Source organism: Saccopteryx leptura, chromosome 3, assembly GCF_036850995.1.
Source record: "Saccopteryx leptura isolate mSacLep1 chromosome 3, mSacLep1_pri_phased_curated, whole genome shotgun sequence".
Lineage (NCBI taxonomy): Eukaryota > Metazoa > Chordata > Mammalia > Chiroptera > Emballonuridae > Saccopteryx > Saccopteryx leptura.
The window spans coordinates 208,539,519-208,554,118 of NC_089505.1; the positions used below are offsets into that span (position 1 = coordinate 208,539,519).

The 14,600-nt window shown below is 39.0% G+C and overlaps 1 protein-coding gene and 1 long non-coding RNA gene across 3 annotated transcripts in view; one reads left to right on the forward strand and one right to left on the reverse strand.

Annotated features, from left to right (window-relative positions):
* Positions 1 to 14,600, forward strand: part of LOC136400491 (uncharacterized) — a 353,174-nt gene that overhangs the window by 234,129 nt on the left and 104,445 nt on the right. The window lies entirely within an intron of this gene.
* GDAP2 (ganglioside induced differentiation associated protein 2) overlaps positions 4,426 to 14,600 on the reverse strand; it is an 82,502-nt gene continuing 72,327 nt past the window's right edge. The window contains exons 13-14 of one of the 2 annotated variants that reach the window (XM_066377277.1): positions 12,490 to 12,633; positions 4,426 to 4,982 (exon numbers count right to left, since the gene is read on the reverse strand). In XM_066377277.1, coding sequence (XP_066233374.1) covers positions 4,935 to 4,982; positions 12,490 to 12,633 — 192 coding nt within the window. In that variant the 3' untranslated portion in view covers positions 4,426 to 4,934. The remainder of the gene's footprint in view (positions 4,983 to 12,489; positions 12,634 to 14,600) is intronic. The other variant, XR_010750321.1, reaches the window with a different exon arrangement.

The window sequence follows — 14,600 nt, forward strand, 5'->3', positions numbered from 1 at the left end:
AGAAGCACTGCTCTAGACCTCCAAAGGGGTTGACAGAAAAATTCACTGCACTTCGTCTCCTCTGTTGGTTAACTTTGGTGATTAGAGAAATGCCGGGCATAAATGGCCAAAACAGCCTGTCCTCCCCTGGAATTCCATATAAACATGACCACTTTACTACTGGTTCTTCACAGGCTGTATGTGCAGAGTGGGAATCTTTCGAAAAGAGACCTAACTTTCAAATCAGAAAGACTGATGTATATTTTTAAATAAAAAATATTCATAAGTCCTGGCCGGTTGGCTCAGTGGTAGAGCGTCGGCCTGGCGTGCAGAAGTCCCGGGTTTGATTCCTGGCCAGGGCACACAGGAGAAGCGCCTATTTGCTTCTACACCCCCCCCTTCCTCTCTGTCTCTCTCTTCCCCTCCCGCAGCCAAGGCTCCATTGGAGCAAAGATGGCCCGGGCGCTGGGGATGGCTCCTTGGCCTCTGCCCCAGGCGCTAGAGTGGCTCTGGTCGCGGCAGAGCGACGCCCCGGAGGGGCAGAGCATCGCCCCCTGGTGGGCAGAGTGTCGCCCCCTGGTGGGCGTGCCAGGTAGATCCCAGTTGGGCGCATGCGGGAGTCTGTCTCTCCCCGTTTCTAGCTTCAGAAAAATACAAAAAAAAAAAAAAATTCATAAAAGCTTTCTGAATATTGAATGAATAACTTTTACAGTCATTTCCATTGGAACACTTTTCAGTTTCCTATGCCCAATAACAATTACAACCACTTATGTATATTAAGCTCCAATTTAAATATTTTGGTCCACGTGACCTGGCCTGACAAATGACAAAGTCCTGGATCAGTTTATAATGATTGCGTGCTTACACTAATGAAACACATTTTAAAAAGTGTGATTGTGTATATAAAACATATCAGTTTTAACTGATAAAAATATTAGATCGCAGCCACCAGTTCCGATTGTTAGTGTAATTCCCCTACAGAATATCTATGCTTTCTTCTTGAACTCAGCAGTCCTAAGGTTTAACGCATGCTGTACTTAAAAAGGTTCAAAAACACTGTTCTTGGAAACAACAGAAAACAAAGTTAACAACTAATATCCAATAGAGCCACTAATATCTAAAATGTCCTTGATACCATCTACAAAGGGCTATTTTGGTAGAATCAAAAATTTACTGCTCTATTTCTCTACATATGGGCCATAGAAATCACATTCAAAGAAAGCAAAGCAGATTATTGTGTGTACATATACATATTTATGGGGGATGGGGGCTTAGGCCTACTGGGAAATCCTTATAATTTCTGAGTTTTTTATTTTTAGATATGACTTAGATTACAGGTAGAACTCTCCCTTATCCTTCATGGTCTCAGGCAATTGCAGACCAATATTCCATCACATAGCATGAGGTACATACTAAAACTTCCAGTATAGCTAAAAAGCTCTTGTCCATGTTAATTATAATGACTCTAACTTAAGAGAACCCCAATTTTAGAAGTTTATATAACTGTAGTCCTTTTGGTCCTAAATATAATCAACCACTCCACTGCTCCTAAAACCACATAATTCTTCTCTAATACTTCAAATTTTAATAATGTCTGTCCATATATTAATCAATTTAAATTCTCTCTATATATACAGACAATGCATCAAGAGAAACATAAAAAGTGTTTCCAGCCTGTAATGAAGATCACTTTCTTATTAACTGTTGCAAAGAAAAGTTTAAACCATTACCTACCATTTGAATTCATTAAACAATATCTCATCAAATAGAAAACAAGTAGAAATAGACTATTATTTTTATTCTAAAGTGATTATACTCATCTATCTCTTCAAATAGGAAATATTTTAATCCTTTCAGATTTTGGATATTTAATAAAAAACCTTTGGTAAGAAAATTCATTTTTCTTATCAAAAATACTCTGAATATTCTCTCTTGATTAGTCTCAAACTACTGGAGATGGATTCCTTTAAAAATTGGAGCACCAGCCAATAAAATAAGATATATATTAAAGAAAATCTTTAAAATATGAACCACTTTGTGCCATGGCTGGATGGCTAAATGGATAGAGCATCATCCCAATTTTCTGAGGTTGTAGGTTCGATCCCTGGTCAGTACGAGAAACAACCAATGAGTACACAACTAAATGGGACAATTAAGTAGAATGAGTTGATGGTTCTCTCTCTCTACCTTCCCCTCCTTTCTCCCTTTCTCCCTTTCTCTCTCTCTCTCTCTCTCACACACACACACACACACACACACACACACCACACATATCAATGGAAAAAAATATATAAACCACTTTGGTCTCTAAACCTTAAGAGTCTAATAAAGTCAGTTTTTTTCACAAGGTTAATTTTGCTATCAAGAAACTCAAGATAAAGGCCAGTTTTTAAAAATTCATATTATATTTTATATAAATTAATAAATTTAATATTCTGTGAGTTGTTTCTTCCTCAATTTAACTAGCATTTGGCATGACCAAAGTTGAACTGAATTAGGGACTTGGAGTGGTGCTCTGAATTAACATCAGATGCTAGTGGTCATCCCCACCCAGTCACCCTTTCATCTTCAAATGTGACCTTGAAAAGGGCATGTTACCCAGGCTATCCAACCGTTTGACAGAGGAAGATATATACTGAACATTACCTAATCACTTCAATGCCAAAGTCACTATGTTCCACTCCTAGGGTTTTAGTACATCGAGAAACAGCTTTATTATAAAACACTTTAGACAGCTATAAAAGCATGAACTTAAACCCATACCAAATTTAGTTTCAATGAGAAGAGTAGCCATTATCTTTGATCTCCATTAAATTATGAAATGCAGTTGATATGTACGTAGCCCTATACTAGTCCTAGAACACCTACAATCTCAGTATATGTAGTAGAAACCTGCTTGTGTCACTGAGCATTAATATACTAGCACGCATACAGCGAAGGGACATCCTTTAAAAATTATTGCCTATTTAAGAAATTGTACATATAAATTTGCTTCCTTTCAAAATGGCAAAGTAGCTTGCAGCCTCTATTCTCTATAGAGAAAATGACTCGGACCATTTTGATGTGGCCAAGTCTAGCTTTAGCAAAGAAAAGCTGGTGTATTTTTACAACTGCTCCTAGTGGAAAGATACCTCAAACATGACCTAACAATTACCTGGAGAAGATGAAGCTAATTTTTCAGATTTTTAAGACTCAAGGCTCAAGGGGTTAAAGGATTACTATTTGAGAGGAAGCTTAATACCAGACATCTGACTGGCTCACTGGACCTGATGAATTAAGCCATCAGGAAGTCCTTAACAAATGAGCATATTTAAGTAACAAGCGGTTTGAATTTCCCACAGAAAGTAAATGAATCCATTTCATGCAAAATAGGAGAGAGCTTATCTAAGAAATGTAAAGCCTCTTTCTGTGTATATGGGAAAATGCAGGATGCAGTTAACACAACTACAGGGAGATTTCTCTATCAAAAATAAAGAGAAGTTGTTGCTTCTCCTTCCATTGAAGCATTAGTGTGAGCACAGGGGAACAAGACCCTTGGAAGCACCAATCCTGAGTACTTTAGAACCGAAGACGTCTACCTTTTCTCCTCCAAAATGCCAGTGTACGTGCTGGGGTGAAGAAGGGTGGGCATAGGAATCAAAAGGAACACGAAGACACCCAGATGGAAATGATAGTAGTTTGACCTTAATTCAAGAAGAAGTGCTTACAATAGCATTGGGGGAGGAGGAGGCCAGAAGAATTCTGGACAGAGCATGAAGGAGGTCTCAGAGTTGAGATTCTGCTCTAATAGCTCTTGTCCCCCAAAAAGAAAAATCATTCCAAAGGTGCTAAGGACAAGAGGAATGGTTTGTAGTACTTACTCAAGTTTATTTATTATCACTGAAAGAGCTAATTGAAGACAACGCCACCACACAAACTCCCCTGACATTTTTCATCCAAAGCCATCACAAGCCCTTTCTAAATGCTATCCTCATGATACCTCTGTGAGGTAGGGAGCATGATTCACATTTTTATTCACAAGCAAGCTAAGGCACAAACAGAGCCTGAGTGACAAAAGTGGTGCAGAGTTTTGTTCCAAGCAACACACTCCCTCCATACTGATGTAGGCAGCTAGGAAACGTCCTTAGAGGGGGTCGTTCTAAGAGCCAGACAAGATCATTCATGACTTTGGAAGACAGCCCCCTCTCTAAAGGCTCACCAATAGTCTTAGGTGAAGCCCTTCACATCCAGATCCTAACATGCACAGCCCTTTGAATAAGGATACCAGATCACCCATGATTACAGGGAAAAGGCTGTCTTACAGTTTCCCCCACTATTGAGACCAGACAAACTTAACAAATCATATAATCCAAGGAACTTTAGTACTTAAATCTTTGTCTTAACCAATGCAGTAAAATTCTAAGACCTATATTCTGCTAACGATTTTTATGTTTTTGATCAAGTACAGTTCCACATCCTTGGCCCCAGACAACTCTTTTTTATCATCACATTATCTGTATGACATGTGATGTCAGGAGCTGAAGCAATAATGCACCCGGTCACATACACTGGTTCTATATATTTTGAGAAACATTTATGTACATAAAGGAAGCATGCAGTGTTAAAGAGACAATATGAACAGTATTGGTAGCTTGTCTAATGGAGAATCCAGCATCCTTTCAGGAAACTGAAGATACTCAAAAGTTGCTCCACAGTGGCTATTAAACAACCTTTTAAAAATGAACATTTTCATTTGATACAAATATACAAATTTAAAATAAGTGTGCAATTTAGAATGGCCTACCATTTTCAGATTGCTATGTGCCAGAAAATATACAGTCAATAAAAAAATACCAGAGAGGTGGGGACAAAAGGCTCTCTGGATCTGTCCAGCAAAAATGAGGATCACTTTAATAGGTAGTGATTCGTGGAGAAAGTGGCGTCCTTGGAAACCTGCAGCACTAAAAAGTGGTGGGTCACAAATCTGGTGATAGTGGGTAAGATGTATAGTAAGGCCCATTTTCCTGTAGAAAGAAAAAAAGACAAGAACACTAAGTCATAAGATCAATTTCACCAGGAATATGTAAACAGGAAGTTATAGTCAAGGACTCAGTCTATATAAAATGTCTAGCGCATGCTGGTCCTGAGCAGGCCCTCAACCATCACAGAAGTTTCCATGGAATCAGTCAGTTGCTGTACAATAGGTAGAGGTAATCAGGATGATGATTATTTCTTAATAACATTACCACTCACTGACTATTCTGTATGCCAGAAACATTGTCAGCATTTTTCTTTCCTTACCCGTTTATATCCTCACACAATGCTGTGAAGCAGGCAGCATCCTCACTTTACAGAAGGGGAAACTAAGGCTCACACAGATTGTGTAACTCACCTCAGCTCACTTACTTCGTGAGCAGAAGAGCCTGAATTTAAAGCCACAGCTATTTGAATACAATGCCCGGTTCTTTTTTGTTAGACTGAGTTATACTGTGTGCTGAATCTTAATATACAGTGTGTCTGTAAAGTCATGGTGCACTTTTGACCAATCAAAGGAAAGCAACAAAAGATGATAGAAATGTGAAATCTCACCAAACAAAAGGAAAACCCTCCCAGCAGTTTCTGTAGGATGATGTGGCAGCATGTGCGCACGCGCAGATGATGATGTAACACCGTGTATACAGCGGAGAAGCCCACGGCCGTGCCAGTTGAGATGTGGACGGTACAGATTAAAGTTCAGTGTGTTCTGTGGTTCGCTAAATTCGAATCCGTGATCAAAGTGCAACGTGAATATCGGCGCGTTTATAATGAAGCGTCACCACATAGGAATAACATTACTCAGTGGGATAAACAGTTGAAGGAAACCGGCAGTTTGGTGGAAAACCCCGTTCTGGTAGGCCATCAGTCAGTGACGAGTCTGTAGAGGCTATATGGGATAGCTACCTAAGGAGCCCTAAAAAATCTGTGCGTGAGCCCACATCGAACTGCACTGAATAGGTATAAAACTGGGAGAGTTTTCCTTTTATTTGGTGCAGATTTCACATTTCTATCGTCTTTTGTTGCTTTCCTGTGACCGGTCAAAAGTGCACCATGACTTTACGGACACACTGTATTTTCTCTATTTCTGGAAACAATAATAGAAATTTAAAGAATGTTACCAGATAAATTTATATACTCTCTTCTTTATATATAGTCATAAGAACGTTGACTAACATTTCCTTTCTGAAATGGTTTCAGTACCATTTTGATGCAGATAAATAAAACTTATCTTCTAATTACCTTCAAAAGTTCCTTTTAATCCCATAAAACTTACATCGCTATTCTAAGTCACATAAGACCCAGAAAAAGAGAAGCCCAGTGATGCCATCAGCAGATACTGCACCATGCTCTCACCAGATAAAGAATACACTATGTGCCAGGCATAACTGAACATAATAAAATTAATCAACTCTATACTCATTTCTTTTTTTCTAATCACATTTTTACTTCTTCCTAGCAAAGGAAAGTTTCCTTGTAAGGTAACTCCAACCACGTCCTGAACCTGCATCTTAGTGCTGCATGGGCACCTCAGACCCCCTGAACACATCATCATTCTGTGCTGTTTCTTTAGCCGTCTTCCTAAACAGGACTACAATGGCAGCTCTCCCTTGCAGAACATTCCCCACAGACTACAGAGTCGAAGTTCTTTCAACAACATGGGTTTGAACTGTGTGCATCCACTTATATGCGGATTAAAAAAATTGGGGGGGGGAGGGATTTGCAACAATTTGAAAAAACCTGCAGACAAACTGTGTAGCTTAGAAATATTGACAAAATTTAAAAAGCGAGGTGTATCAGAAATGCATAAAAAATATATATAGATACTAGTCTATTTTTATCATTTATTACCATAAAATAAACACAAATCTATTATAAAGTTAAAATTCATCAACAGTATGCACACAATAACAGTACATGTCCCCATTCAAGAGAAATGTAAACAAATGTGAAAATGCAGTATTAAATCATAACCACATAAAATTATATGTGGTATATACTATACTACTGTAATAATTTCATAGCCACCTCCTGTAGCTATTGTGGTGAGTTCAAGTGTTGCGAACATTTGCTTAAAATGTCACATACTCTCCATCATCTGTAATCATTTCCGTGTGAGCAGTTCATTGCTCCAGGAAATTGCACAGTGTACTGTAGTAAATCTCTCAAGCATGGTTCTTGTGTATTTTTCATGTTCAGTACAATACTGCTTAACTTGAAGAACACATGGGACACATACAAAGTGCCACTTATGATGCTGCAGGTGCTCCCAAGAAACAGAAAAAAGTCATGACATTACAAGAAAAAGTTGGTGTGCTTGATACGTAGCCTGCAGCAGTGGTGCCCACCACGTCAAGATAAATGAATCCAGCATAAAGACTATTATAAAAAAAGAAAGAAAATTCGTGAAGCTGTCATTGCAGCTAAACCAGCAGATGCAAAAAACTTGCTTTTTTTGTGAAATACACATTTTTATCTCATATTGAAAAGGCGGCTTTTGTGTGAGTGCAGGATTGCCCCAAGAAAGGCATATACCTAAAGACTCGCACATAATTCGAGAAAAAGTGAAGTCATCAGATGACACCTTAAAGCACAAGGAAGATGAGGGACCTATAGCTGGGGAATTTAATGCAAGCAAAGGATGATTTGATAATTTTAGGAAAAGACTGGGCTTAAAAAATGTCAAAATAACAGGAGAAGCAGTTTCTGCAGACCAAGAAGCAGCAGGGAGGTTCCCAGACACCATTAAGACAATCACTGAAGAGAAAGGATATCCGCCTGAACAGGTTTTTAATGCAGACACAAGTGCCCTATTCTGGAGAAAAAGAAATGCCACAAAGGACATTTATTAGTGGGGAAGAAAACTGAGCACCAGGATACAAGGAGGGAGGATAGGCAACTCTACTGTCATATGCCAAAGCAGTCGGGTTTATGATCAGGACTGGCCCTATCTATAAGTCTGCTAAGCCTCAAGCCCCGAATGGAAAACACAGCCAGCCGCTGCCAGTCTCTGGGCTGTACAACACAAAGCCTGGACCACGAGACCCCTTTCTGGACTGGTTCCACTGCTGCTTTGTCCCTGAAGTCAGAAAGTACCTCCCCAGTAAGGAACTGGGTTTTTTTGTTTTTTTTTTTACAGGGACAGAGAGAGAGTCAGATAGAGGGATAGATAGGGACAGACAGACAGGAACGGAGAGAGATGAGAAGAATCAATCATCAGTTTTTCGTTGCGACACCCCAGTTGTTCGTTGATTGCTTTCTCATATGTGCCATGACCGCGGGCCTTCAAGCAGACTGAGTAACCCCCCCCCGCTCGAGCCAGTGACCTTGGGTCCAAGCTGGTGAGCTTTGCTCAAACCAGATGAGCCCATGCTCAAGCTGGTGACCTCGGGGTCTCGAACCTGGGTCCTTCCGCATCCCAGTCCGACGCTCTATCCACTGCGCCACCAACTGGTCAGGCCGGAACTGGTTTTTAAAGTTCTTTTGATATTGGACAATGCCTCAGTGACCCAGAACCCCATGAGTTCAACACTGAAGGCATCAAAGTGGTCTACTTACTCCTAATCACCATGTCTCTAATTCAGGCTCTAGATCAGAGGGTCATAAGGATCTTTAAAGGTCATTACACATAGTACTCTATGGAAGGAGTTGTCAACAGTCTGGAAAAAAACCCCAGCAGAGAGAACATCATGAAAATATGAAAGGATTAAGCCATCAAAGATGCCATCATTGTTATAGAAAAAGCCGGGAAAGCCATCAAGCCCAAAATAATAAATTTCTGCTAGAGAAAACTGTGTCCAGACACTGTGTGTGACTTCACAGGATTTCTGACACAGCTAATCAAGGTGTTTGGGGGGTCAGGGGACATGTAAAGGCTTCATGATATGGATCTTTGAGAAATTCAAGAGTTAACAGACATCATACCACAGGAAATAACAGAAAACAATGTGATGGAGATGGGTGCTTCTGGACCAGAGCCAGATGATGAGGAAGAAGATGTAGAGGAAGCAATGTCAGACAAGAAACTGACATTAGCCCATCTGGAAGAAGGATTCTGATTAGTCAAGCTGTTTTTGATCTCTCACAACATGGAAAATTCTAGGATACAGGCACTGAAACTACAGCAAACAGGAGAAGTACTGGTACCACATAGAACCATTTTTAGAGAAATGAAAAGCAAAAAAGTCAAGCAGAAAGTATGATGTCTTTCCGTAATGTCACAGAGTGTGTGCCTGCTTCTGCTGCCTCCCTTCCCCCCCTGCTGTTATGCCTCTGCCACCACAGACAGACAACCAGACCAACCCTCCTCCCTCCTCCTCAGCCCACTCAGCGTGAAGATGAGAAAGAAGACCTGTATCGCGATCCACTTCCGCTTAATGAATAGTAAATAATCATCATGCTGTACAGTTAATAAACTCATCTGTTGTGTATGGGTTTCTTCATGTAAAAATCTATTAATTGTATGATGAGAACTGTATGAGATGTTTTTGTGTCTTTAGCATCATCATCACCATCACCTAAATATTCATCATGTAGAACATTATGTGCATGATTTGTATGGAAGTGGATAGTCTATCCTTACATAGGCATTAATTGTTAGTTTTCTTACTGTTTTATAACTTCTAAGGAATTATACAGTATGCCACACTCTCTCTTAATTGGAAACACTGTCTATCAGCCTACAGCATAGATTTTTTTTAAAAATGTAATGTTTCCAATATGCACTGTAAGTATGAGTGAAATAATCATGAATGTCATGAAAAGTTTATGATTCATTTATTAGTGTACAGGCAAGGCTGCTGTAAAGAAAGTATCAGTTTACACTAAGCTACCAGAAAGCAATCATTGTGCTGCTGCTTCGTCATCAGTGCACAAATTGTTATACCTGTAAAGAAATGTGGGTTTTTCACATTAGCTTTTCATTGTTGATATCTAGTGCTAGTAATACCTGTAACATCTACAGTGTTTTATACCCTTTAAGACAATATTGGTGTAGGTGCTGACAGACAGATGATTTACCTTGTAAACAGAAAATGTAAAATGTTACTGTACTGTACTATAAGTGTATTTTCTCTTTCTTATGATGATCTTAATAATATCTGCTATTCTTTAGCCTACTTTATTATAAGAATACAGTATATACAGTGTGTCTGTAAAGTCATGGTGCACTTTTGACCGGTCACAGGAAAGCAACAAAAGACGATAGAAATATGAAATCTGCACCAAATAAAAGGAAAACTCTCCCAGTTTCATACCTATTCAGTGCAGTTCGATGTTGGGCTCATGCACAGATTTTTTAGGGCTCCTTAAGTAGCTATCCCGTATAGCCTCTACAGACTCGTCACTGACTGATGGCCTACCAGAACAGGGTTTCTCCACCAAACTGCCGGTTTCCTTCAACTGCTTATCCCACCGAGTAATGTTATTCCTATGTGGTGACGCTTCGTTATAAACACGCCGATATTCACGTTGCACTTTGGTCACGGATTCGAATTTAGTGAGACACAGAACACACTGAACTTTCCTCAGTACCATCCACATCTCAACTGGCATGGCCCTGGGCTGCTCCACTGTATACATGGTGTTACGTCATCATCTGCGCATGCGCACATGCTGCCACATCATCCTACAGAAACTGCTGGGAGGGTTTTCCTTTTATTTGGTGCAGATTTCACATTTCTATCGTCTTTTGTTGCTTTCCTTTGATTGGTCAAAAGTGCACCATGACTTTACGGACACACTGTAGTACATATAACATACAAAATATGTGTTTACTGACGGTTTATGTTAACAGTATGGCTTTCAGTCAACAGTAGGATTTAGTAGTTAAGTTTTGGGGGAGTCTGAAGTTGCACGTGATTCTCAGCAGCGCAGGGTGCTGGTGCCCCTAACCTCCACATTGTTCAAGGGCCAACTATACCGCAGCAAAATAAGTAAGGCTCTAGCACCTAGTGCCCTACCCGTTCCTGCCTCCCCCATCATCTCTGACTCCTTTTTTAGTTTCTTCCCACCTTTTAGTCCTCTCTTTGGCTTTTACACAGAGAGGGTCTCTAGCATCTCAATTTTAGAAAACGGTAGTACAGGTGTGGAGAGGTGGTCCAACGGCCCAAGTGATAGGTTATAGTTTATTTAATTTTGATTAGTCATATTAATTAGGCCTGTATTTGACACAAAATGTAACAAAATTCTAAAACAAACACAAATGAACAAACAAAAAAATCCAAGCTTGAGTGTGATGTTAATATTTAATGAAATCCTGCTTTCTAAGATGGCAAGTATATAGAAAATGTGTTGGCTTAAAAAACAGTCCTTTGGGTTTTCTAACTAATACAATCCAACTTGTACATTTTTACCCCAGAAAAGAAATTATAAATCCAGATACTAGCTCTGAATTATCATGTCAAATTTTGGTATCATATGTCTTTTAGAGCCTTTCACATTTCCTCCTATCCATTTTTTTAAATAGTATTAAGAGTAATGTATATAGTTGAAAAGAATAACAGTAAGGCCACTTTCTGCTCCAGCAGTCTGCAATAAATACAAACTGATGTCCTTCCCTCCCACAGACTCAACAGTCCTTGTATCTATGACCCAGGTGCTCTAGTTACAAGTCCTCACGTACAAAAGCCAAATGTGAGATCTTATTAGCCATCACAACACATGAAATACTCTGCTCTTCACATATAAGAGCACAGAAATCCTAGCTGAAGTCAGAGAAGTTAGAGAGAAAATGTGTTGTAGGATATTTATTTTATAGTACATAGGTTGTACAATAATTAGGGAAGAAGAATTCATTTCAAACTTAGTACAACTGTCAAATATTTATATTCCCTGACCTGCATAAAAATACCTTAATCAGCAACAACTGAATAAGGAGGCTGACGATCTTTGGGTAGAGCATATTACTCACCTTTGTTTTGTTTTGTTTTAACAATTAAAGCGATAGTGTGAATAAATACAATGGAATAGAGCTATGATGGAATTCAGGAGTGACCCTTCACTAGTATTTAAAAAACAGAGTCAGAAAAGCACCTATAAGTAATAATACTAATAGTATTGGTTGATATTTATAATAACATTATATAAACTTTCAGCAAAATGAAACTTTTAGTAAAGACTACTAAGACAGGCTATCTGGTTTACCATTAGTACTAAAATGGACACTAGTAGATTCTCTGGTTCTATTTATGTAGATGAAAAGCAATAAAACAAACATTTAAAAAAAAGAAAATTCACAATACAACCAAGGACTAGCTTCAAAAATTATAGCACAAAACTTTGTCATTGAAAAGTTTCCTGGTGAAAAGGACCTCTTTTAGGATAAAGCATTTTCCTAATGTTATTATAGAAAAAGAATGTTGAATAATACAATCAAGTATACAAAAATGCACTAATTGCATTAATGTTATCTTACAATGAAAGGATGTTATACTAATAAGCACTGCTCTGCAGACAGTTAGACACGACACCAGGGCAGGTAGAACTCCTGGTACTCACCCTGGCATCATATTCAAGGACAAAAGGAGGAAAGTCAATCTGTTCTGGGGAGATGGCAGAAAACAGCTGGTGGAGGCTGTCCACATGGTGGATTTTGTCCTTCAGTCCTGAGACAGAAAAGGTGGTAAAAAACCATGTTGATACCTGATTAATAGAAAAGAATTTAAGACAGTGGTCAGTTAAAAATACAGAGTTTGAGAATTTATAATACATATAAACTGTATTTCAAAACTGAAATTGATATTAGAAACATCTTATAATAAGCACAGTTTTTCAAAGTGCAGGGTGTTGGCCATGTGCAATTTAGTTATGATGTGCATTAAAAAAAAAGAAATGCACTGGAGTGACAATCACTGGGGAATGTACAGAGGAGCTTTGTTTCCTGAACCCGTGTTTCCATTGTGTCCCTGTGCCCCTGCATGTCGTGCACTGACACAACACACTGTCTGTGGGTACTGTCAATCCGCAGCACAGCTGGTAGAATAACTGGCCCACAGGTACTCTGAAAATGGTCAAATCTCCATGTCTCACAAACTCTTCTCGTTTTTCCCCAATGATCTGAGTGAGGGAGAGACCGAGACGGCGAGAGGGATAGAGACAGAGAAGCATCGACTCATTGTTCCACTTACATGGACCACTGTTCCATATATTTAGTTGTGTACTCATTGACTGCTTCTTATACATGCCCTGATCAGGGATCGATCTGTGACCTAGGCATGCCAGGATGCTTTATCCACTGAGCAACCCGGCCAGGGCCTCATTTTCTTTTCAAATGAGACTTAAAAAGAAATTTCTGCAAACATTTCAGACATTTAGTCTTTCTCCAGTGCATCTTCCGTGGACGTGGTGCTACCTTGGTTCCCTTGACATTATTACACGTGACCCCTCTGTAAAAGCTAGTCGCAACCTTTGCTGGTTCCAAAATAAGAACTCTCAATAGCAAACAGTACTGACATAAACTAGGTAATAGCTAGAACTAACAAATTATTATTCATCTATCTAAACTGGTGATCATAACTGGATTGTTTACCAACAGCCTACACAACAGCTCTATGAGGTGGGTGTGATATTGTTGCTATCCCTATTTTATTTTAAATTTATTGATTTTAGCAAGAAAGGAAGGGAGATAGAGACACACACACAGGAACATCGATCTGATCCCATATGTGCCCTGAACAGGGATCGAGCCAGCAACCTTTGTGCTTTGTGACGATACTCAGGACCCTATTTTATTTTTATCAACATGTGGAATACAGAATAAGGTAATCTAGTGCATGGTATATATTTCTATAATTAAGGTAACATGTATATACATTCTCAGTGGACTGGTATAGTATACTCCAAATGTATAACTGCTTACATAATGAATCCATGCCACTTTAGGCACTACCACTGATACCTACCATTTTTAATTTCTCTGACACTCTATCACATTCTTTAGTGGTTGTTCCAAACCTTTCACATATTCCAAACCCTTCTAATATAACACACTTTTTTTCATGCCTACTTATGAGAAAATACATAGACTCAACAGAGACAACATGGAACCAACTCATCTCTATCAGAATCCTATCCAAACTGCCAAATTTGGTAGAGACTCATCACACCATTGTTTCCCCTCCCATTTCCAAACATATCACTCCCTCTATGACTTCGTACAGCCTGAGTTTACATCGCATTCATGGCACTTACTCCTACTCCCTGGTGTTTCAGTTACTTACATTCATTTCTGTAACTTTCCTAGTAGACAATCAAAGAACAATCAAGTTTTATAAAGTACAGACAGAACCATGCACTCTCAAGTATATGATAAAGAAAGAATAAAGATAAGGCCTATTTTATAATGATTTTTATGGCTTGGGTCACTATTCTATTTTGGTTACACTACATACAATGACTGGTATAAGGCCTGAAATATTGACATTACCCTCTCCCTCCCTTCTTACCAAGTTTATTTGGAGGGAGGCGGGAGACCAGGGGAGGCCTTGGCCTTACTATTACCAAGTGAGTTAATTCAAATCAGATTAAAGTCCCTTAATTACAACCAAAATCAGTTTTTAACATCAGTTTTGTTTTTTTTAAGACTTTATTCATTTTAGAGAGAGAAAAAG